This window comes from Dendropsophus ebraccatus, chromosome 4 (genome assembly GCF_027789765.1).
Source record: "Dendropsophus ebraccatus isolate aDenEbr1 chromosome 4, aDenEbr1.pat, whole genome shotgun sequence".
Lineage (NCBI taxonomy): Eukaryota > Metazoa > Chordata > Amphibia > Anura > Hylidae > Dendropsophus > Dendropsophus ebraccatus.
This window is the reverse complement of record NC_091457.1, coordinates 19,571,231-19,596,930: the sequence shown is the minus strand read 5'-3', so window position 1 is coordinate 19,596,930 and position 25,700 is coordinate 19,571,231. Positions and strand designations below refer to the sequence as shown.

General features: G+C 41.8%; 1 protein-coding gene and 2 non-coding genes across 3 annotated transcripts; 2 read left to right on the top strand and 1 right to left on the bottom strand.

Moving 5' to 3' along the window:
- Positions 1 to 1,798: 1,798 nt before the first annotated feature.
- Positions 1,799 to 1,871, top strand: TRNAV-UAC (transfer RNA valine (anticodon UAC)). The gene has a single exon. It is a non-coding gene; the product is annotated as a tRNA-Val (tRNA).
- Positions 1,872 to 2,158: 287 nt separating this feature from the next.
- TRNAV-UAC (transfer RNA valine (anticodon UAC)) lies at positions 2,159 to 2,231 on the top strand. The gene has a single exon. It is a non-coding gene; the product is annotated as a tRNA-Val (tRNA).
- Positions 2,232 to 21,760: 19,529 nt separating this feature from the next.
- On the bottom strand, positions 21,761 to 24,506 carry LOC138789482 (forkhead box protein A4-A-like). The gene is made up of 2 exons (XM_069968144.1): positions 24,435 to 24,506; positions 21,761 to 22,888 (listed from the first exon to the last, which is right to left on the bottom strand). Exons 1-2 carry the CDS (start codon positions 24,504 to 24,506, stop codon positions 21,761 to 21,763), a joined length of 1,200 nt encoding a protein of 399 aa, XP_069824245.1.
- Between the last annotated feature and the right edge of the window lie 1,194 nt (positions 24,507 to 25,700).

Here is a 25,700-nt window from a genome sequence, read left to right as displayed (position 1 = left end):
TTGCGGTCCAGTGACGTCATCCGGCGGCTTGCGTTCCGCATCGCGGCCGCGTCGACGTCTTCGGGAACCCGCGCATGCGCAGTACGTCAGCGTCGTCTCCCGCTGTACTGCGCATGACGGACATAGCGTCGAACTCACTTAGCGCCGGAGATCGTCGCTGGAGGCTGTGTTTCACCTGCTGGGCTCACCTCAATTCCTCTTTCTGCAGAAATTTGGTATTCCTCATCAGTTCTTTCTTCACTGCCACCAATGATTTTATTTGCAGGTCCCCACTGACACCAACGATTAACCCCCCCACTGCCACCCCACATCGTTGGTGTCAGTGGGGACCTGCAAATAAAATCATTGGTGGCAGTGGGGACCTGCAAATAAAATCATTGGTGGCAGTGGGGACCTGCAAATAAAATCATTGGTGGCAGTGGGGACCTGCAAATAAAATCATTGGTGGCAGTGAAGACCTGCAAATAAAATCATTGGTGACAGGGAGAGTTTGCAAAGTAAATCATTGGTGGCAGTGAAGAAAGAACTGATGAGGAATACCAAATTTCTGCAGAAAGAGGAATTGAGGTGAGCCCAGCAGGTGAAACACAGCCTCCAGCGACGATCTCCGGTGCTAAGTGAGTTCGAGGCTATGTCCGTCATGCGCAGTACGGCGGGAGACGACGCTGACGTACTGCGCATGCGCGGGTTCCCGAAGACGTCGACGCGGCCGCGATGCGGAACGCAAGCCGCCGGATGACGTCACTGGACCGCAAGCCTCCGAATCACGCCCCTCTGGGCGTGATTACAGCCCCGGACCGTGACTACATACGCCCCCGGACCGTGACTACATACGCCCCCGGACCGTCACTACATACGCCCCTGGACCGTGACTACATACGCCCACCTTGACTACATACGCCCACCTTGACTACTTACCAAAAATTTACATACAGCGCGTGACCTGAACAAAGTAAGAATACTGTCTAATTAAGGGGGGCACAGAGGTTACAGGGGCATATTTGGGAAGTGTGCTGGGTGATCTACCAGCACGTATCCTTAGCTTTACATTGATTTTCTGCATGATTGGTTCCCTTTAACTATGGCTCTGTCGGTTTCATAGTTTAGTGGTTATCATGCCTGCTTTACATGCAGAAGGTCCTGGGTTCAATCCCCAGTGGAACCATATATATATATATTTTTTTTTTTATTACAATATAAATATATTATATTATTTTACAAACTAAAGCAAATATACTAACATGGAGAGGATTTGTAAAATTTGTAAATATTATTTCTTCTCAAATTAATTTGTACATTGGGATTTCAGAGGTTAGTTTTGGTAAAGAGTAGTGGATGCTTGGAACAAACTTCCAGCAGATGTGGTAGGTAAATCGGAAGTAACTAAATGTAAACACGCCTGGGATAAACATATATCCATCCTAAGATAATAAAGAAAATACTAAGGGTACAAACCCACTTGATGTATTTGCTGCGTGAATCAGTCTTAAAAATAAGCAGGCAAAACGCAGGTTGGCTTTATACAATTGTTCTGCGTTAAAATGCGCAATTGCATATTTTTGAAGCGTGAAGCTTGTTGTTAGCAAAGCATCAGTTGTTAACAACCTGTGCGAAAAACGCATGTAGCTTCACGCTTCAAAAATACGCAATTGCGTATTTTAACGCAGAACAATCGTATAAAGCCAACCTGCGTTTTGCCTGCTTATTTTTAAGACTGATTCACGCAGCAAATACGTCAACTGGGTTTGTACCCTTAAGGAATGTATTGACAGGATGAACTTTAATCTTGCTTCCATTGGGTTTCATAGTGTAGTGGTTATCACGTCTGCTTTACACGCAGAAGGTCCTGGGTTCAATCCCCAGTGAAACCATATGTATTTTTTTTTATTATTATATAAATATATTATATTTTTTATTATTATTTTACAAACTAAAGCAAGTGTGCTAACATGGAGAGAATTTGTAAAATTTGTAAATATTCTTTCTTTCCAAATTAATTTGTACATTGGGATAAGTTAGTTTTGGCGAAAGAGTAGTAGATGCTTGGAACAAACTTCCAGCAGATGCCTGGGATAAACATATATGTATCCTAAAATAATAAGAAAGGAAATACTGATAGAATGAACTGACTGGATGAACTTCAACCTTGGTGTCAGAGGGTTTCATAGTGTAGTGGTTATCACGTCTGCTTTACACGCAGAAGGTCCTGGGTTCGATCCCCAGTGAAACCAGACTTCCTTTTATGTATAAATATTTTTAAAAATCCCATGAATTGGCAGAAAATAAGTGGAGACAAGTAGAGCAGGCCAGGTGTATGGCAGAGAGTGAGAGATGATAGGGGTAGTAGTGGGGTTTGCTAGATTTTTCTCCGTCCCAGTGTTTAGAACTTTAGGGGATGATTGTGATCGGGATTGCAGGGATTGGGAGTGACGTCCAAACCTGCAGGATGACTGAGCTTTGTAGTGCGCCAAAGCCTTTCTCACATTGATTAGTCACAGTCTCAAGGGCCGGTGAGTGTGCATTAAATGGGCAAAAACTAGACGGAACACTATTAATAAATCTATAATGTTTATCTTTCAGACTCAAATGAAGAATTGTCTGAGAACGAAAAGAAGTCTGAAAATTTAAATCAGAGGTGGTCAGATTCAGAAGATGATGTCCATTCTTTTTATGACTAATCTAGTGGATGTAAGATGCTTCTTATTACAAAACCTGTGTGAACAGTTCTCTCTGCTGCCACCTCTGTCCGTGTCAGGAACTGTCCAGAGCAGTAGCAAATCCCCATAGAAAACCTCTCCTGCTCTGGACAGTTCCTGACACAGAGCTGATGGCAAGGAGCACTGTGTCAGACTGGAGAGAATACACCACTTCTTGCAGGACATGCAGCAGATTATAAGTACTGAACAGTTTGGGTTTTTGTTAATAAAAATAACTTACAAATTTGTATAACTTTCCGACACCAGGTGATAAATTTTTTTAATTGACCATCACTAAAAAAAGGACATTGGCTAATCTTATCTGAGCTCTTGAAATTCTAAGGAACGCCCCCTTGGCACTTGAGCCTTATTTACATAGTAACAAAAAGACATACGCTGAAGGAGAGGACGGTTGAAATATAAAAGAATTGTCCAGAATCCTGATGAGAAGCCGTGTCTAGCCATAAGCTTATCTACAGCCACATTTTTTTTATGGTGAGAGGCCCCCTTTAAGCAAGTGTCAAATGCAGAAAGTTAGAAGCAAGATAATGTGTTACTGTCACAATTACATAACAAATGTCTTGATGTTAAAAAATGGTTGGAAACAGTCCTAGGAGATCTCACAGTTCATACAAGATCTTTTTTAGGTATTTTAAGTAATTCTGAAACCAAAATGCACCCCCCATCTGATCTGATACTGTCAATTCTGACAAATCTGAAAAAAAAATAATTTCGAAATATTCGATAATCCCTATTAATTTTCTTTTTAAAAAATTCTGTTTTTAGTTCTGCTAAAAAGGAAAGACCATACGAACTATATGTACGTGTACTCTATGGGGGAGATTTATCAAACATGCTGTAAAGTGAAACTGGCTCAGTTGCCCCTAGCAACCAATCAGATTCTACTTTTCATTCCTCACAGACTCTTTGGAAAATGAAAGGTGGAATCTGATTGGTTGCCAGGGGCAACTGAGCCAGTTTCACTTTACACCATGTTTGATAAATCTCCCCCTATATGCCTATATCTATTAGGCTGAAAGTAACTTAAGGCCGTATTACAAGTAGCGATTATTGTTTAAAGATTCGCTATAACAATCGTTTTCTAGAGAAAACTAGCGTTATTGAAGCAAACGATTCTGAGGTTATTGCATTCACAGATTAGTTATGAGCAATCTTTTTTTGTCGGTACATGGTCGCTAATCTTTCCTTAGGACAACCCACACATTTTTTGTTTTATCGGTGAACGACTTAATACACGAACAGATATGCAAATAACCGGCAAACTACCAACGGTATTTTTTCATTCATCGTTTATTCGCTCATTTTCCATCTTTATAGCAAACTTTTAATTGATAATCGCTCTGTGTAATAGGGCTTTTAGCCCCCACACACACACGCAGATGTTGCAGACTCCATTAAAAAAATATTTTTTTTAGAATATAGAGATAAAGGTGAATTAGGGTGAACAATGCCACAGTGACATAAAATAGTCTCTATATCAGGTGTGATGTCCCAGGGACAGGGTATTCTTCTCATGACAATGAGTGATCCCAGAAGACAATGGTTAATGGGTATAGTTGACGTGTCACTCAAGATTTCAGGACTTAGGAGAATGAGTAAGAGGGAGGAGAGAGAGGCACACACAGGTGGAAGAAGAGATAGATATACAATGGTATATAGATAAGGGTCAACACAAAGTCACCTTCACAAGATGAGCCATTGTATCAGTTGTGCTATTGCAAGGAGTTGAAAGGTTTGGTGCCCTAGTGTCTCCTGTATTGCAGTACGGTGAAACTTAGGGGCCTATTACACAGGTCGATGCAGGCCCGATCAATACTGTTCATCTGCTAGATTGGCACTCGTTTACTGGGCCTATGACACAGCCTGATAATCGTTTAGTAAGGGCTGCACAGACATCATTAGGGATGTCCATGCAGCCCTTGCCCAAACAGTTAATACTTTGCCTGTCCACGCTCCCGGTCTCGGCACAGCACGCTGCAGCTTCAGAGCAGGCCGCTCAGCCAATCAGTGATTTGGGCAATCGTCAGCCATCGGCCGTGTATTGCTATTACACGTATCAATGCATGGTCGAAGGCCAATGATTTTATGTCTGAAAATGATCAGATGATGATTGTTTCATCGGCTGATCGTTGTCTTTATAATTGATAATTGACTGAATCGGGGCGATTATCGCTCCATGTAAAGGGGCCCTCAGATGTTACCACCATTGCAGTGACCTCGGGCAGTTATTGGACATTGCGTGCAAACGTGGGTTTTACCCATATGCAGTGCTCGTAACGTGCACCCTCTCATTTTGTAAGGTATAATCTCAAGAAGGCCTAAGACCACTCCATGCTCCTACACCCAATCCATGATATATCTTTATGGCAAAGTTATTAGACTTCCTACTCCAAATCACTTTTTTTTTTTCTATTAATATAGGGTAAGATCGTCCTTTTGAATATATGACATGAAATACATTAAGGAATAAGCAATTATATATCACAGGCGATATGTATGTCACTTCTGTTCCACTCTTCAATGAATACAGATGCTAATTCCTTGACAAAAGCAGGGAGTGGGAATGAACTCCTCACCTTGTTCCCAAGAAGGCACCACGCAGGCTCAGTAATATTCAGGCCTAGTGACAGGGCATCCAGGGCAGAGAGTTAATGTTATTTTCAGTCTTCATAAATCCATTACACCAAGCAGTATGTATAGAAACAAAGTCTGGACCATAGGATGAAGTTCCAGAATATCTAGATACCACTTAACTTTGAATTTATCTTCAAATATAACTAATTGGTCCCAAAGAATGGCATGATATTGTAAACCACACAGGAACCCATGACATGGTTGACATTGGGTTTAAAGTAGTCAACATTGTAGGCTTGTTCTGGTGACCGGTAGACATATACATGACCAGAAGAAAAAAAAGTAGAAAAAATTTTAAAAAAAAAGTTGTTGGACCATATCACATGTTCCTGCCTCTAGTGTTCACACTTTGTGGCCTTTGCACCACTGAACACAATGTTTGAGATTTCATGGTGGCAACAGAGGTTTGGCTATTGCAACTCTGTCATGGATATCATCTTGCGGTAAGGATGACTGGTCGTTTTCTTGTCGCTGAACCTTTAATGGACCCGGTTGGTGAACCTCATTGTTCCTGATGAAGAGGAGGCTTAACTCCTCAAAACCAGTCGCGCTAAAGATTTTGTTCCCGATACACCCATGGAGTCTGTGTTGGGTGATCGTTTCGGAACAACGAGAGAGAACAACATCAAGAGTTCTACGCCAAGAAAACCACCAGTCTTCCAATTTCTTTCTTACTGCATTTTAATCCGAGCTCTGCCAGAGATGTCAGGAGATCAGGTCAGCTTTCTCTTTTTCCATGCTCCCTGCTTGCTGCCAGCGCTATTACACATGACTTTAGCGAGTGGGTAAGTGCGTTGGGCTGCCGCTGCACCTATTGCACGGGGCGATAGCAGCAGATTCTAATTGTTTACCCTTTAACATGTTGAAAGACAATGATCAGCCAACATTTTGCATGTCAGCCGATCGTCGCCTTTTATTACACAAAGCGATTATTGACCTAAAGGCCGATAATCGGCCAAAAACGTCCGATAATCGCTTCATGTAATAGGGCCTTAAGTCCCACACTTCTCAACAGGTTTAACCCTTTTGCACATGAAACACTTATTTTGTTTTCCCCCTGATATACACATGGATATTATCTGTATAAGATGCACAATGGCTTGCCCGTTTTTTTTTTGGGGGGGGAGGCGTGTTTTTTTATGGGTAAGGCTGGGTTCACACTAAAAAAAAAATTTTCATCTGCTTTTTTTATCTGTTTTCAGGAAAAAAAACAAATGCATTTGTGTGCATCCGTTTCGATCCGTATTACCTTTGACTTCCATTATAAAAAAAGAGGATTAAAATGCATCAGTTGTTTTTTTTTAACACAGACAAAAATGTGGTTAATTACGTTTTTGTGTACGTTCAAAAAGAACGGATGCATTTCGAAGTCAATAGAAAAACGTATCAAAACGGATGAATGCGAATGCATCCATTTTTGAAAAACAGATTAAAAAAAAACGTAGTGTGAACCCAGCCTAACACTTTATTTTTTTTTTTTTCTATGCCGGTGAACATGGTTTAACACTGACAACTAGATGGGCGGACAAATTTCAATTAGCTTCTCAGAAACAGAGTAACAACTAGTGAGTATTTTACAGTTGACTTTGGTTACCGTTCCTCCAGTGTCTCTTCCATGTGAACATTTTTGACATATGGGCGTCAATCTTTAGGAATGTTTGCGGCCGGTCAGACACATGCTCCAGTAATTCGATATCAGAAACGTAACACTGGAAGAAGCGCAAAGCGCATTGAGGACAGAAGTTTCTGGAAGTTTTCAAAGAGACGACCACAGAGTTACTGGGTTAAGCGTTCTAACCTCCTTCCTTGGCCCTCTGTGTATTTGATGTCTGGGACTTATGCCATCCTGGCTTCTCTGCCCTATTGTGACCTTATAAATCAGACAGGATAATGAGTTACAATAGACATTTACACAGTGATTATTCCAGGGAATGAGCTGCTCTAATTATCTTACAAAAGGAAAGATTAGCAGGCGCTATTGTAAGCAGATCTGTATGTCTTCTACTCTCCTCCCCCTTTCCCTGCCCGTCTATTGTCATGAAATCCTTTAGCAGCAAGACATTTTCCTCTGTCTGTATCAATGGCTAATTGTTATTATTCTGGATTTCTATTTTAGTGGCCTATGTGAAAGAAAGGCGCATGTGATACTCCCCCCACCCCACCCACCCACCGTGATTTACTATTGTAATGATTCATCCCCCAGAAGTTCCCACCAATGTCACCTTATTCCAGTATAGTACATACACTTATTCACTGTGTATCGGATATTACACCGCCCACCCGGCTTAAGGGCGTTACTGTCAAATAAATGAACTTCTGACATGTCCTTAGGCCCGCTATGATCTCAAGCTATAGCTGGGTGAAGCGCACGGTGGAAGGCTTCACTGCCCGGCTGTCAATTAAATCCGACCTATTCACTCCATTATAGTCTATAAAGCAAGCAAGTTGAATCTCCCAACCGGCCAAAGATTAGAACACACTGCCCCACATCTCATCCGAATATAGTATAGGATTGCGGGAAGAGATCTTTAAAGGGATTGTTGACCCAAAAATTTTTTCTTACAAATCAGCTGGTGCCAGAAAGTACCAGAGATTTGTAATTTACTTATATAAAAAAAAATCTCAAGTTTTCCAATACTTACCAGCTGCTATATGTCCTGCTGGAATTGGCGTATTTTCTACAGTCTCTCTGCTGCCACCTCTGTCCGTGTAAGGAACTATCAAGAGCATTAGAAAATCCCCTTGGAAAACTTCTTCTGCTCTCCAGATTGGAAAGAATACACCACTTCCTGCAGCACACTCAGCAGCTGATAAGTACTCGAAGACTTGAGATTTTTTTAATCAAACTAAATTACAAATCTATGGCACTTTCGGGTACCAGTTGATGTCAAAGAAAACATTTTTTGTGAAATACTCCTTTAAGCTTTGATATTTATGACAACGTGCCAAATGTTAAATATAGGCTTGGAAGAAAATGGAAGTAATGGAAGAGAAGAACAATTGCCAAGATTTACTAATGCTGTCTAATTCTGAAGGCATAGAGGGAGATTTATCAAACATGGTGTAAAGTGAAACTGGCTCAGTTGCCCCTAGCAACCAATCAGATTCCACCTTTCATTTTCCAAAGAGTCTGTGAGGAATGAAAGGTGGAATCTGATTGGTTGCTAGGGGCAACTGAGACAGTTTCACTTTACACCATGTTTGATAAATCTCCCCCACACACTTTATACTAAAGTCTAGAAGTAGTACTATTCAGCTGCCAGTATGAGATATACGGGGGGGGCCTCCCCAGTCTCTATTGGCAGGTGATATCAGTGGAGATGATGGATTTTCCCTGCCTGACCCCTTTGTTCTCGGAGAGATAAGTCAACGTCAGAGCTGTCTGGCTGCAGCTTACCTCTAATCATAGGAAACACAGAAACCTTTGGCTGTGCAGCACCATTATGTGTATGTGAAGGACAGGTGAGATAACAGGTGGGTCTCCTGAGCAATTGTCCAGCCAACAGTTGTTGAAGGTCTAGAAGCATCTTTAGGATGGGCTTTATATGGTTCAATAACAGTCAAGCAGGAACGCTTACTGTCAGCGAGAAATCTCTCATTTGTTGGTTGTTGGAATCTTTTGAGCGAGCATTTAAAGGGGTACTCCAGCTAAATATTTTTCTTTCAAATCAACTGGTTTCAGAAAGTTACATAGATTTGTCATTTACTCCTATTTAAAAATCTTCAGTCTTTCAGTACTTATCAGCTGCTGTATGTACTGCAGAAAAATGTTGTTTCCTTCCCAGTCTGACACAGTGCTCTCTGCTGACACCTATGTCAATGACAGGAACTGTCCAGAGCAGTAGCAAATCCCTATAGAAAACTTCTCCTGCTCTGGACACTTCCTGTCATAGACAAAGATGTCAGTAGAGAACACTGTGTCAAACTAAAAAGAAAACAACATTTCCTGCAGGACATACAGAAGCTGATAAGTACTTGAGATTTTTAAATAGAAGTAAATTACAAATCTATATAACTTCCTTAAACCAGTTGATTTGAAATAAAACGATTTTCACTGGATAACCACTTTAAATCATTACCAGTTGGCCCCACATCTTCTTGAACTAAACCATTTGCGTTGCCGCTCAGAAAAATAATCTGCAAACTATCGCCAATTTCGTAATATTGGAACTTATAATACTTATGTATTAAGCCAAGAAAAGGACCCTGTTGCAGCAGCTTCGGCCACCCGTATAAGGTGTATGGAGCTCTCCTAAACAAACATCGACAGATAATGACAAGTTGATATGTTTCGGGCGTGATGGAAAATCACCGACCCCTTTGTTTCAGGAGAGATAAGCCGCCATGAGATTGCTCTTATGGCAGCTTACCCCTCCCCATAGAGAACACAGGAAACACTCGGCCGTGCTGTGAGATAACGGGCAGCCAAACAATCATTTGGCAGTCAGGTATTTAAGGTGTATGGAGTCCACTTGTGGGCATGGTAAAAAAAAAAAATATATATATAATGTAATATAATAAAATGTAAAAATAAAAAATAAAATGTACAGTAAATCAAACATACACTTACAGGCCATGGGGGAGATTTATCAAACATGGTGTAAAGTGAAATTGTCTCAGTTGCCCCTAGCAACCAATCAGATTCCACTTAACATTCCTCACAGACTCTTTGGAAAATGAAAGGTGGAATGTGATTGGTTGCTAGGGGCAACTGAGCCAGTTTCACTTTACACCACATTTGATAAATCTCCCCCCATGTTCACACACAGTGTTGTGTTTCCGTGTTTGACACGGCCGTTGTCTGATGTGTCAAATAACGGCCAATATCTCAGTATTGGTCGGGGTAACATCATTTTATTCTAATTGGCCGTAGACCACAATGTAAAGTATGACCGGGAGCTGTATTCTATTTTGTGCGGCTGCTATTCAATAAATAGCGGCCATACTAAATAGACCTGTCAATTATTTTGTGCAGCCACAGAGAACCCCGGCCGTAGTGTATACAGTGTATTACATAAGCAGTAATGTAATCGTCCGCTGTCATTAAATAACGGCCGTTATTGCAACAATGACAACAGCCATTGTTTAATGATAAAATACATAGTGTGAATGTGGCCTCATATTGAATTATTTGAAAAAACATTTAAAAGAAATTAGTATTTGCATATTTGTAATGGCCTAAATAATGAAATTATTTTATTCTTTATAATTTAAAAAGAAAAGAAAAAACACAGATAAAAATGAGATTTTTTTCAAGAAAAATCTCTAAATTTTGCAGTTTTCACATGGTTGCTGAGGTTGACGACTCCTATCAACCTATTAGAGTTCACTTTTTAATTGTCATCATTTTATCATCACAAGCAAAATTACCATGACAGGTAACACTTAAGATTTCCATACACCTTCAGGCTATGTTCACACAACGTATTTTTTCGTCAGTAGAGGATTATAATAGGGGCATTCCAGGCGGCAGCCCTGAGCTCCTGGGGGGCCCATGACCACCCAAAAAGACTTATACTTTCAGTGGTGTACTGTCTCCTGGCTACACTTCCGCCATGGTTTGCAAAAAATCACAGTTTTTTTATGGCAATTTTGCACAAATCAGGACATCATGACATTATACTGTACTATGAACGCCAGGCTAGTGCTGCCATAGTTACAGTGGGGTGGGGGGGCCCAGGATTGGTGAACAGCCCGGGGCCTATGGTAAAGTTAATCCGCCCTGTTTTTCGTATTTCTACAGCGGTTGTTTTCGATTGCAACAATGGCTGTAGTTAATACGAAAAAATACCTTGGCTTGCTGTCTATGGGGTCCCGGCCAGAGCGTATACACATTGTAAACACTCTAGACGGGACCCCTAGCGGTGCCGCAAACAACTGACATGACAGTTTTTTGCGGCCGCTATTCATTGAATAGCAGACGCAGAAAGCTCAGTCAGTTCAAACTATGAAGTGAGCAGCTCCGGCCGCTTGCTTCATAGTGCGCTGTGGTGAGTTCTGATGAGATCTGCGGGCCGAAAGATCATCTGGCCGGTACTGCAGTACCGGCCGGGATGATCTTTTTAGAGACCAGATGCTCCGTGACCCGACTGGGTCACGGAATGGCCGGTCTCTTACGCCGTGTGAACATGGCCTCAATGAATATTGGCCAAATCATCTCTCATAAGTTTCCTATGGGGATAAGGAAATCGTCTTTCCATGAACAAAAGGGTCAGTGAAAATCCATCAAACCCTATCCCTATCCAACGATGGAAAGTCAGGTGACCCCATACACGACTTTAGTATAAATATAGTTTATAGGCACAATTTATCAAACATAGTGTAAAGTGAAACTGGCTCAGTTGCCTCTAGCAACCAATCAGATTCCACCTTTCATTTTCCAAAGAGTCTTTGAGGAGTGAAAGGTGGAATCTGATTGGTTGCTAGGGGCAACTGAGCCAGTTTCACTTTATACCATGTTTGATAAATCTCCCCCATTAAATATCTTTATAATTTAGCAGTTGATTTCTATATGTGATGGATCTGGCGGCTCTATACATTATACAGTGGTGTGTATAAGCCCTGAGCTTCTGTCCTGTTTAAGGGATTGTCTATCGAATTTATTAAGGCAACTTCAAAAAGAAAACCTCTGTAGGTTTAATCAGAGATTAATCATTGGCGTTTTATCTTGAAATTAAGTGTGTGAACTTTACTAATTATCTACAGGTCATTTATTTTCTTTGGAAAAAAAAAAAAAAAACTACAGATGGCTTCCTGTGTCAAAAAGAGGTCTTAAATTTATTGCCATTTTGTACATAGCTTCCAAAGTCTTGTCCTTTTAGGTGCCACCTCCCCCAGTACGTACACAGGCACCTGTTTAAACTGGTTGTTTGCTCAGGATGATTGTCGCCCTGTATAAAATCTAACATGAGGGTGACAGCACAGGGCCAGGCACCGGGAGAATGAAGTTCATAAGGTCCTGCTTCTGGAATAGCAAATAAAAGTGAAAGCACTAAGACACAGAGCAAACAATGGACTGTGTTGGTCGAATATCTTTGAATGGACCAACAAAAAATTTTTGGACCAACACAAAATCTCCAATTCAGATTGTCTAAAAAATATTCGAAAAACCCATAACTAAATAAATCTACATGTTCTCATTGAATAGATGTCACTATATCAGCGAAACAAAAGTAAAATAAATTCATTAAAATACCAAAATACTGTAATAGAAAACCATGAAAGCTATGCACCACCGAGATCAAGGAGCAGCCATATACTACTTCATCTGTAATTTAGGCTGAGATCAAGTCACAATTCTGTCATGCGATTCACTCCTATGGGCCGAGGGGATGGGAAAATTGTGATGAGAACCTAGCCATAATCCATAGCAAATTTGTGAACTTTTTATATATCACAGCAAAATAGCGAACATTAGAATGCTAGGAAAAAAATGTGCAAAAATTGTATCTAACAAAATCCCATTATTAAAAAAAAAATTTAAAGGGGTTATTTAGTCAGCAGTATAACTTTAATAATTGGGCTCATGGAGATGGTAAATAAACATTTTCTAAAAATAAGAAATATATATACTGTATATATATATATATATATATATATATATATATATATATATATATATATATATATTGTAAGAGAGGCATGGTTTGGGAGCACAGATATCTGCCACTGAAGTGGTTAAACTGTGTCTGGTAAGCCCTGGGTGTGTCTCTGGTAACCAAGGGGTTAACCCAGACACAGGTAAAGCAGGATTGATAGCCTGTTTGTCTGTGTTGGCCATAGCTAACATAGACTGATTGTAAAAATATGTACTGGGACCTGCTTTTTCTGGAGTGAGTGAGGTTGGCAGTGGGACGCTCACTCCACCCGGGCTTCGGTCCTGGGCTTCCATAGCCCACAGCTGGGGGTCATCAGGGCCTTCAAAAGAAGCGTACTGCAGTGCTGAGTGTGGCCATACCTGGAGAACTGTCTGCTGGAATACTGAAGGTATTGCATGGGCCACACCATACTCTGTTATTTGTACCCGTGGGCTGGATAGCTGGTCCCACGTATAGTCAGGGATTTGTTATGTACTAGTAAGTGCTCAGCCGAGCAGGGTTTTATTTGTGTTAGAGCCTTTGTTAAGGTTTTACTTTGTGCTAAGTGTGAAATAAAAACACTTAAATCGGACGTTATCCTGTCTGTGTCCCTGCTTACTGCACTGCTACCTAGGATCGACCAGAGCTATTCCCCACAATATATATATAATCTTTGTTCCCTCCCCCCTAGAATTTCAGTGCTCTGATCCATTCCGGTTCAAGGACTTGACTGTCTACTTTGCCAGTCGCTGTCACTGATTGACCAAGATGGCCTAGGACATCAGATCCCTGAACTCGGAGGCTTTGCCCAGTACGGGATCTCTGTAGTAAAGAAGGAAGGAAGATAACTTATGTTTCAAAGGGGTTTTTTATTATTATTAGTTTTTAGTTTTTTGCTTTTTTTAATTACCACATCCTTGAGCGTAATTATAACTATTGATGCCACGATAAGCCCTTTAACCAGGTCTGTATGAGGGATTGGTCATGTCAAAATATTGAGGAGGTGAGCTCAAGACTGGCCCAGGCCAACTGACTAGATGAAATATATATATATAAAAAAAATTCCTAAGCATTTGGAAGTGGGTATTAACCCCTTAATGACGGAGCCAATTTTCATTTTTGTCTTTTATGTTTTTCCTCCTCGTGTTTAAAAGGCCATAGCACTTGTATTTTTTCCCCTACAGACCCACATGAGCCCTTATTTTTTGCGCCACTAATTTTACTTTGCAATAGCAGACTTAATTTTTGCATTAAAAAAAGCTGCGAAAGCGGGAAAAAATTATATGCGCAGTGAAATTGAAAAAAAAATACACAATTTTTTTATTTGGGGGGGGGCTTCGTTTTTATGCCGTTTGTCCTATGGAAAAACTGACATGTTATATATGTTCCTCAACCCGGTACAATTAAAACGTTTGCACTTTGCTAAATTTTGAGCTTACGTCGTTTACCGTGCGAGATCGGGAATGTGATAATTTAATAGTTTGGGCGATCGCGCATGCGGCGATACTAAACATGTTTTTTTTTTATTTACAAAATGGGAAAAGGGGATGTGATTCTGTCTTTTATTTGGGGAGGGGGCTTTAATTAATAGAAACACTTTTTTTTTTTTTTTTTTTTTTTTTTACTTACACAGTAATTAGAAGCTGCCTGGAGGGACTTGTAATACAACTACACTGATCTCTCATAGAGATCCATGAGATCGGTGCTCTATTGGTCTGGCCTGCTGCAGACCAGATCAACAAAATACCGAGCCGGCATCAGCCCCATTCCGACGCTTAGTCCCGGGGCGCTAAGATGAAGGAATCCCCCCCCCCACTAAACACCAGAGACAGGGGCACAGAAGACTTTTAAATGCAGCTGCCCATTACCGCTCCCGCTAATAGCCGCTGTCCCGGGCTGCAGATAGCATTCGGGATCGTGGCAGTTCAGAGCGGGTTCGTGGCACGGCCCCCCTTTGAACTCCCTTAGCGACAAGATGGCGTAAATGTACGTCATCCGTCGTTAAGGGGATAATGGGACATACTCCAACTGGGCCACTGTTTCTAGTGGAGTACCACAGGGGGAATATTTTTGGAGTCACAGTTACTAGTGGAGTTTCAGCCCCTTTAACAGTAACGTGTACATTTTTGCACATGCTACTAAACAGTGTAAAGAGGTTAAACCGTATCTGTCATCATGTCATAGAGATATGTCAAAAGTTTTGATCGGTCTAGGTCAGACCCGTACCGATCATGAGATCAAACCCAGAGAAAACCATGTCCTCTCTTGGCTCTGTGTCACATGATGAGTCTGGCTCCTAATGTAAAGCCCCAATTCCACGCTGTCAGCGCTCATTTGCTCTTCATTCCCCGCTTGCTGCCGCCATGATTCCACATGTCGGCAGGGAGCAGGTGAGTACAGGGGAGGCTGCTGGGGTGGGGCAGCCCATAGAGGAAAGCGGTGGTCTGCTGCCGCTGCTTCTGTTCCACAGGGCGAAACCAGCAGATTATTGCTATCCTGGTCGTTTGTCTTTCAACATGTTGAAAGACAAACGACAGATTATCGTCTGTAACGGTCGGTATGATTTAAATGCAGCCGATAATCGTTTAGTTGCAGCGCACTCCTCTCCCTGCTCGTTCTCACAATCCATACAAATCTGATCACTTAAAGGGGTTGTCCGGCGATAAAAAATTATTCACAGAATAACACACATTACAAAGTTATACAACTTTGTAATGTATGTTATGTCTGTGAATGGCCCCCTTCCCCGTGTTTCCCCCCACCCACGCTAGACCCGGAAGTGTGGTGCATTATACTCACCGCATCTCGTGTCGTCCACGGTCTCCGATCCTCAGCAGTGACGTCTTCTTCGGGAGACCGGCGGATCTTCCCGAGTGCCGGCCGCCCTCTGCAGCGTCATCCGAAGCTCAGCCGCGATTGGCTGAGCATAACTGTGCTCAGCCAATCGCGGCTGAGCAGCTGATGACGTGGCCGCGTCATCAGCCGCTCAGCCGCGATTGGCTGAGCACAGTTATGCTCAGCCAATCGCGGCTGAGCTTCGGATGACGCTGCAGAGGGCGGCCGGCACTCGGGAAGATCCGCTGGCCGCCCGAAGAAGACGTCACTGCTGAGGATCGGAGACCGTGGTCGGCACGTGACAGGTATGTATAGCGCACCACACTTCCGGGTACACGGGTGGGGGGTGGTGGGACACGGGTAGGGGGCCATTCACAGACATAACATACATTACAAAGTTGTATAACTTTGTAATGCGTGTTATTCTGTGAATAATTTTTTATCGCCGGACAACCCCTTTAAGCCCCTATTACACAGGGCGACTGAGAGGATCGAACGAGTGCTGTTAGCACTCGCTTGCTCCTCTTTCCCCACTCGCTGCCGGAGCTATTACACTGGTCGGCAGCGAGTCGGTGAGTGCTGGGGAGGCAAACGAAAGACAAGCGACAGCAACAATCAGCCGACATCGTTCATGTCGGCTGATCGTTGCCTTCTAATACACAAGACGATTATTGTCTGTAATGGCCGATGTCGGCAAAATACGGACAATAATCATCTCTTGTAATAGGGCCTTAAGACCTGGACCAATCAAAACTTTTGACATGTCCCTATGACATGTCAAAAGTTTTTTATGATGACAGGTACACTTTAATACAACAGAAGACTATTACACATAAAAAATTGCACACATGACAAAGGAAAATTTCATGCCAAAACTACTTACTTAATGGCATTTTAAATTACATTGATTACATCACATCCATGTTTTTCACGGACGAACACGGATGTCACGTCCGCGTACATCCATGAAAAACACAGATATCATTGATTTCTATGTAGAATCAGATTCGTGCTTCTGTTCCGAGTTCTGACATGTCCTATTTTTAAACAGAACGGAGATTGGAGATCCGTGAAAACACTGAACATGTGAATAGCCCAATACAAAGCAATGGGCTATAAATTTGTCCCTGTGCACGGATAACTTCAAGGAACGTGTGAATGCAGCCTAAAGGATGATCTAATAACTAATAGCCAGACCCTATTGTCCTTAAAATGATAAGGCGGTGCCAGAGCTGTCTGGACACAGCTTCCCCCTCCCCATTTATGTATAGAGATATAGCAATTATTCTGTATAATATATATAAATATGTAAACTATAGCTAAATTTGAACCAGCCAGATTACTGCTTTTAGAGTGGAGTGGTGGTCGGTAACCTAGACAACGATCTGTCTAGAATGGAAGAAAAGAGCCTCTTATCAGGAGAAGACAAGTTTGCTAAATGCAAACTTCTACTGGCAGACTTTAGTATGAAGTGTTTGAGCCTTTTACTTCCCTACATTGATCATATAGGTTAATGTCCTTTTACATGGGCTGATTATTGATCCGATCCTAAAAAAGCTTCTTTCTGATCATCGTTTTCTTTGTAAATCAGCCAATGAAAAAATTCTCATGCGTCGGCCGATCGCACCATTTTTATGGTCATTTAAAATATTCTTATGGACCGCACTTCGCCCTATGTGAATAAGTGATGTGCAGGCAACAGAAATCAATTTAATCAATCAATTGATCTATCCTTGTGCAGACTCGGCAAACAAGCATCGATCACTGAGATTGGCGCTTGTTATCTGCAGACTCTGGCCTATCTAAAAGGTTCCTTAGTGAAGAGCAGAAGGAAGAATTGTATGCTGTGATTTTATATCTACACATAGCATAAATGCTATTTCTACAGCCTACACACCTCGAATTGTTTGGGCAACAGGTATCTCTCCCAGTCTCACTCCTAGCTTATCTCTCTGAGAACAAAGGGGTCAGGTAGTGAAAATTCATCATGCCTAACAGCATCTTTGAGTGGAGAGTCAGGAGGCTCGGAGCCTTGGTGCTCAGTGCTAGTGGGGGGTTCAGCACAAAGTGTATGGGGACCATGACTCTCACCACTCCCTAAGGGTCCTATTAGACTAAGCGATTTTTAACGATTAACGACTAATGATAAAGCATCGCAAATTAGATTGTTTATCGTTAACCTGAAATTGTTCACCATATTAGACAGAATGATAGTCATTGGTTACGATCATTACAGTGATGGTTACTATGATCGTTTACTCCACCTGATCCCAGCAAAAGAAGGAAGAACATGAAATTACCCTGAACGATTAGCGAACGAATGTGGAATTACTGCGAACGATTAACAACGATTTTAAGGTCAGATCTAAATCAACAATCAACGACGCACGAACGATTTTTTGATTGTTGCCTGCAATTACACAGGACGATATGATTTAAATTCAAACGATATAACGATTTTTCTATTACACAGGACAATTTTTCATCCTTAGGGACCTATTACACGGAACGATAATCGGCCAAATCGGCCCTATCCGGCCAATTATCGCTCCGTGTAATAAGCACAACAATCAACCGATGACAACGATCATCGGCTGATCGTTGATATAGGTTTGGACCTATAATTGTCGGGCGTCGACCACGCGTCGCTATGCGTAATAGCTGTGAGCGGGTGGCGGCTGACGATTTCCAAACTGTATATATTACCTATCCATGCCGAGGCCAGTGATTGGCTGAAAGTCCTGTCAGCTCACACAGGCGGCTCTGAAGCTGCAGCGCGCGGGACCCGGGGAGAAGCAGAGCGCAAGAGGAGCCCTGCAGCATGGATAGGTAATGTATGCAGTTTAAGCAAGGGCTGCAAGGACATCGGTAACGATGTCCATGCAGCCCTTGTTAAACGATTATCGGGCAGATCGGCGCTCATTTACAGTTATTATCGGGCCCCTCTTGGGTCCGTTTAATACTACCCTTGGGCCATGTTCACATGGCATAAGAGACCAGCCGTTCCATGACCCGGCTGGGTCACGAAACGGCCGGTCTCTGCAAAGATCATCCTAGCTGATACTGCAGTACCGACCAGATGATCGCTCAGGCCGCACTGTTCTGATGCGGGTGCATCCGTGCGCACCCACATCAGAACTCCTCATAGCACACAATGAAGCAAGCGGCCAGCTTGGGATCCCGGCCGGAGCGTACACTATGGGCGACATGTATCATCACCAAAATGCGTATTTTTCAGCAGAAATGGGCAATTTGCAAATATTTTATTCGCAAAACGGCCATTTGCGAATAAAATATTTGCAAATCGCCTCTTTCTACCGGGTATGCCGGGGGGGGGGGCGGGGAGGGGGTGTGGAGGGAGCGGAACTGGGGGCGCGGACTTAGAGTCCGCAGGATTTATCATTTCTTGCACAAAAAGATACGCCGAAAACCTACTCCACCTTTCAGCTGACGTAGGTTTTCGGCTGTGCGCACCGACACGCACGGGATTTATGTAGAGGCAGTCCGCCTCTACATAAATCTCTGTAGCGCCGGAGATGCGGGGACATTTATAAGTCCGGCGTAAAAAACCCCGGACTTAATAAATGTCCCCCTATGTGTATACGCTCCGGCCGGGATCCCATAGAAAAATATGCACCGTGCCTAGGCGTACAAAGTACGGCCTTTGTTGTCGATGGCAACAACGGCCGTACTTTTACGCTGTGTAAACATAGCCTTAGAATGTAAATGCTGCCACCTCATAAAAAATAGTATCACATCTCTATATAATTATTACATGGCTATAAAACTCCTAATAGGTGCGGGTTCTATCTCTGGAACCCACACTTAATGTGGTCCCATTGGCAAATTCAGTTTCCAATGAAATTAAAGTGTCCATCTATTGACCTCTATGAGACCTACAGAAAAAGCTGAGCAAGCAACGCTCATATCTTTCTGTATTAGAAAGCTCAGGTCACACTGTAAATGAGGGCCAATCCCCTAGATCATCATTTATTTAAAAAGCCTGTTACACGGCTCCATAATTGTGCGGCCCAGGCTGCCTGAACAAATGCTAGATTGTTTATAAGTAGAGATGAGCAAACCGGGTTCGGGTTCGAGTCGATCCGAACCCGAACGTTCGGTATTTGATTAGCGGGGGCTGCTGAACTTGGATAAAGCGCTAAGGTTGTCTGGAAAACATGGATACAGCCAATGACTATATCCATGATTTCCACATAGCCTTAGGGCTTTATCCAAGTTCAGCAGCCGCTGCTAATCAAATGCCAAACGTTCGGGTTCGGACGCATGCTAGAGGTTCGCTCATCTCTATTCATGAGCCCTGGAATTAAAGGGGCTGTCCAGCACTACAAAAACACTGCAGCACCACTCTTGTTTCCAGTTCAGGTGTGGTTTGCAATCAAGCTCCATTCACTTCAATGGAACTAAGTTACAAAACCTGCACCCAAACTGGAGACAAGTGAGGTGCTGTCTCTGGAAGAAAGTGGCCATTTTTTGTAGCGCTGGATAACCCCTTTAATCAGCCATCAGCTGCCCATCCCCTATTAAATGGGGCGATGTATGGCTGATGGCTAATTATTTTTTGACAGGTCAGAATGGAGTGATCAGCCAATAAGGAAGCCTAATATGGCAGATAATCGCAGATAATCGAATAACAGGACCTTAAAGGGATTATCCAGCGAAAATCTTTTTCTTTCAAATCAACTGGTTTCAGAAAGTTATAAAGATTTGTAATTTACTTCCACTAGGAACTGTCCAGAGTAGTAGCAAATCCCCATAGAAAACCTCTCCTGCTCCGGACAGTTCCTGTCTCAGACAGAGGTGGCAGCAGAGAGCACTGTGTAAGACTAAAAAGAAAACATCACTTTATGCAGGACATACAGCAGCTGATAAGTATGGGAAGACTTGAGATTTTTAAATAGAAGTAAATTACAAATCTATATAACTTTCTGACACCAGTTGACTTTTTTGTTGGATTTTTGCTGAATTACCCCTTTAAAGGTGTTGTCTAAGCTGCTTTCTTCCAAATACAGCACCATTCTTGTTCTCAGTTTGGGTGTGGGCTTTTGCAACTTAGTTCCATTAAAGAGGATGTACCACCAGGTACATCCTTTTTAATCTGAACCCACGGATCGAACGGAGCCGTCACGGGGAAGCTGGTGCCGCGGTCTGTTTTTTGGACCACGGCACCGGCTTTCCCGTGATGGCGCCGTTCAATCCGTGGGTTCAGATTAAAGAGACTGTACCTGGCGGTACATCCTCTTTAAGGCAAATAGAGATAAATACCAAACACAACCTGAGGACAGGGGTGGTGCTGTTTTTTTCTAATCATGGATACACCATTTAACTCCAATACACCTTGATGAAGAGAGATGGAAGAGATGAATCTATCCCTTTACTTTAGAATATTTTAAGTAAAAAAAAACTAATTAAGCCCTTAAAGTGACTGTATATATAGAAAATACACGATAGGTTTAATAATTGAATATATTAATACTCAAAAACAGAACAAACATCAATATGAAAAAACAGGATGCATGTCAAATGTCACAGATATTCCAATATAAAACAAATTTAAATATAAAACAAAGACATCACATTTATATACATTTAAAAAAAGAATTGCGAACATTCAACAAATCTCGAGTCCAGTTTTTATGTCTTTTAACATCCAGTGCAATAATATATTTTTGTCATTTCGACAGTAGAGACATTATAGGAATATAAAACACAGACATCATTTTAGACAGTTATTTTTGGGCTAGTTCATAAATATAACCAAAAAAAAGTCAATTTATAGTTTTTACAGTACATTTGAAGTCACATTTAGAAGTTCATATAGAAACAATGATGCTTCACATGGAAGGAGATGACATTATTAGCGAGGCGTCTCAGTTGTCCAGTCGTCTGATCTCTTCTATGCAAATACTGTGAAGCACATCCACATGTATGATAAATTAAATAGGACACGTCCGAAAAAAAAAGAAATATTATAACCACTCATAGTGAGCTTAGTATGGGCCTAGAATACATATTTGCATAGTAACTGTCATTGTTGGGTGTAGACATGTCCATCCCACTTTTAGTGGTCATGTTGTGATAGTCAGCAGTATAGTTAGGATAGTGGACAAGGTGATTAGAAGTTGAACACATATCGATTTTACTGGAGTAGCTCTGAGCCTGTTCAGAAGACATCAGCTGAGTAATAGAAAATGGGTGTCTGCCCGAAAAAGGGTCAAGTTTCATCTGGGGATCTTCTACCATTCCAAGGTAACCATCGTTGGGCAAACTTAATGGATATAAGAGCTGTGAAGTTGATCCTGCTTGCTCTGAGTTAGGGCTAAGGCATGCTGGAGAAGCTCCATTTGGTGGTGGAATGTTTGGCAACAATACGTCCCTCTCCCCATTGTTTGTTACGGTTTTTGGCGATCGGGAGGATGAATTCTCATCATAGGGAGCAGGAGACTCCTTCAAACCTACAGCTACTTCATCGGCAACTTTACCAGCCTTTTTTTCGATGTCTGAAGACCCAGATCTGGACCTTTCACACTTGAACCTCTTCTGCCTTCTCAAGTAGCAACCGTTTTCAAACATGTTTCCAGACTCCGGGTGGAGAGTCCAATAAGAACCTTTCCCTGGTTTTTCAGGAGAACGTGGAACCTTCACAAAGCAGTCATTGAATGACAACGAGTGACGGATAGAGTTCTGCCAACGTTGCTGGTTTTGCCTGTAGTAGGGGAAGAGGTCAATGATCCATTGGTAGATCTCATTCAGTGTCATCATCTTATTTGGGGATTGTTGAATAGCCATTGTGATTAGTGAGATGTAGGAGTAAGGAGGTTTGGCATGAGAGTAATTCCTTCTGTAGGTTCGAGGATCTCTTTGGAATTCTGTCTCTGATTGGCAATAGCCAAGCGGGTAAGCAGATGATGATGCTGGCGCTGCCATCGGACCTCCCATATTAGGTGGTAAAGAGCTGAGGGAACCAAGGTTGTTTTGCATATTGTTGACTGGCCCTGCCATGGTATTGTTCATGAAGGTCATGGTTGGCGTTACTGTGGAGACATCACTAGACATAAATGAGGTGGGTTGAAGGCTGGTATTCATGTTGTGTAATCCGGAGTATACCTGAAATAAAAAAAAATTGACATTCTGTTACTCTTACTAGAACTGACAAACGTGGCCAAAACAAAAAAAACTAAAATGACCCCTAGAAATAATATGGATAAAACACTTATCAGGTTTCGTATAAAGATCTTCATTTACTTTAAAAGAATGGCTTTTGTGGAGAATGCTAGAACTTTCTATGACTTTGTAGGGCATTTGCTGCATCTTTCCTGCTGGCTGGCTAATATACATAAAAGGATTACACTCTCCACAGTTTCGCACTTCCTTCTTTCTGGCAATGGCATACCAAATGAACTTGTAGTTTCTCGGCACAAAGTATTGGAATAACAATGAGGTTTAATTGCTTGCTAAACACTTTCACAGACCAGACGTAAATGACAATGTCTTGTGTATTCCCTATAATATAGGTCCTAAGACAACTTCCTACAGCAAATGTATATTCTGTCAAAGTCACAGCCAGGCAAGTTAGACAACTTTATCACAATTGTCTACCCGATCGAAAAAATATCTGAAATACCAATTGGAAAATTACATATCTGCACGAGAACATTCTGGTTTGGAGGTAATGTGGAATTTCATTAACTATAATTCCTTAAAGTATTTTATTAACTAACACAATGACTACTATAAATACCTATTTAGGTAAGTAAATTTACCTATAAAACCAACAAGGAAATTAACCAAAAAAAAAATTGTAGTTATCAAATCAGATGGGCAATCATAACCAGGACAATTCAGCAGACCAAGACCAAGGTTTCTGAAAAAGATGGTAGCCTCGAAATGCATTAGACCTGTGATGTCCCGGTTTTATGTTTGCCATATTAAAAAAGATTGTACATCTATTTTGTTGGGCTGGACTATAATTGTGTCCATGCACACATAGGAGGTAGTGTGAGTTTCTGGGTGGGCCACTGTCACAAATGGGACAAAAACTGACCAACTATAGCCACAGAAAGGCAAGCAAAGGAGCTGCGGGTGCCTTAGAGTCCTTTCACGTGGACTGGTGTGCACTGGAAATGGGCACTGATCAGGAAGATCAGGGTTTGTTCGGAGAGCCAATCAGTCAGGGGGCCCGGCATCATTCATGTGGCCTATTAGCCTCAATATAGTTGCCCGCACATTCTGGTTTACATGGAAATATGTGCAGGCACCAACCAATGATATTAATGACCCCAGAAAAGACGCGATCAGTTGGTGAGTGAGAGATCTTTCATTCGTCTGCTGATCGCTGGTCCTTTAACACAGGCCAATTATCGGTAGTGAGGGTTCTTGTCTTACGATAATTGGCCAGTGTTAAAGGACCCAAAACTATTTTAAATAAAAACGAGCAGGTTATAGAATTTAAATAAAAGAGAACTTTTATCAATCAGTCTACCTTTTCAGGGTTGCCTATTATGATCTAAATTAAAAAATTTTAAAAAGAAAAATGCAGCATCGGTAAAACTCTATAAACATCCATCATACTCATGCAGGAGTCCACTACAGATAATACTAAGATGGTAAAAAGGTAATTTGCACATTTTTGGTTCTGAAGAAGGAGAATTACCTCGTTCTCTGAGTACATAGAGTTCCAATCCATTGGGTCTTTCATTTCCAGTTTGACTCTGCTATTAAGCATGGTCTGACGTCAGCCCCGTTGATGTGAAAGCGTCCTCAATGGGGAGAAGTTTAGGTGTTCACCAATCCCAGGATGTTGTTACAGATGTTCCTCCTAGTGTTGAATCCAAGTGTTTGTCCCTGTGAAACAATCCCTTGAGACATTTAAATACACACCCAACTGGTCATTTAAATAGGCCTGTCCCTCTCGAGGTCTCCACCCTTTTTCCTCAATCTCTCTATGACCTCTACACCGACTACCTGCAGAGCTAAATCACTTAATGACAAAGGAAGTCCCCAGTACCCCCCTGACTCCTTTCATTCACACACACCTCCTACCTATCTCTTTTTCAATCACTAGTCTGTCTCATCAAAATGCTAATAGGATCAAGTAGTTCTCCATCCCTAAAGATGTAGGGTCAGGGTGGCATTTTCATTCTAGAAAAAGTATTGTCAAGAAGCTCTTCCTGTCTCAATTTCAGGAGATCTGTATAGTGGAAATCCTAATTTAACAGAAACTTTACCTGACCACCATGAAGTGAAAGTGCCAAGAGGGACTCCCTGTCCTGCATACGTCCTCCGAGAGGAGGCTCATGGTGGACCTTCTCTGAAGGCAATAAAATTATACCTTGTTAAAGTACAAAATTACCGTTAAATACATTGAAAGTATAGCAAACATGCTGTCCCACCATATTTCACATTGAAATTTGAATAGTAAAAGTTATCGACGGTGCTTATTGGTCAATTTTATTTAGCAATTCCACGCATAAAAAACATTAAAAAAAACAGTATAGGTGTTGATATGAACAAATATAGGATAATATACAATGAGAATTGCCGCGCCATTTAGATATCGATGTATACAACTTCTTTATTGTCATTGTGCTAGAAAAAGGTCAGTGACTTGATCTGTTTAACTGGTATATGTAGTAGCTGTAATTTAAAGGATACTAATCATCTGTAAAAACTTTAGTGACAAGTCTTAAAGGGGTTTTCCCCTTTAGGAAAAGTCACTCCATGGGATTGGACATAGGCTATTGAGGATTAGAAAAAACAGCACCACTCCTGTCCCCAGGTTGTGTGTGGTATTACATTTCAGCTCCATTCACTTCAATGCAACTGAGCTGCAAAACCCATACCCAATCTGAGGTTGGTTCTATTTTTGGAAGAAAGCAGCCATGTTTTTCTTATCCCAGGCTATCCTATTAAATAGGTA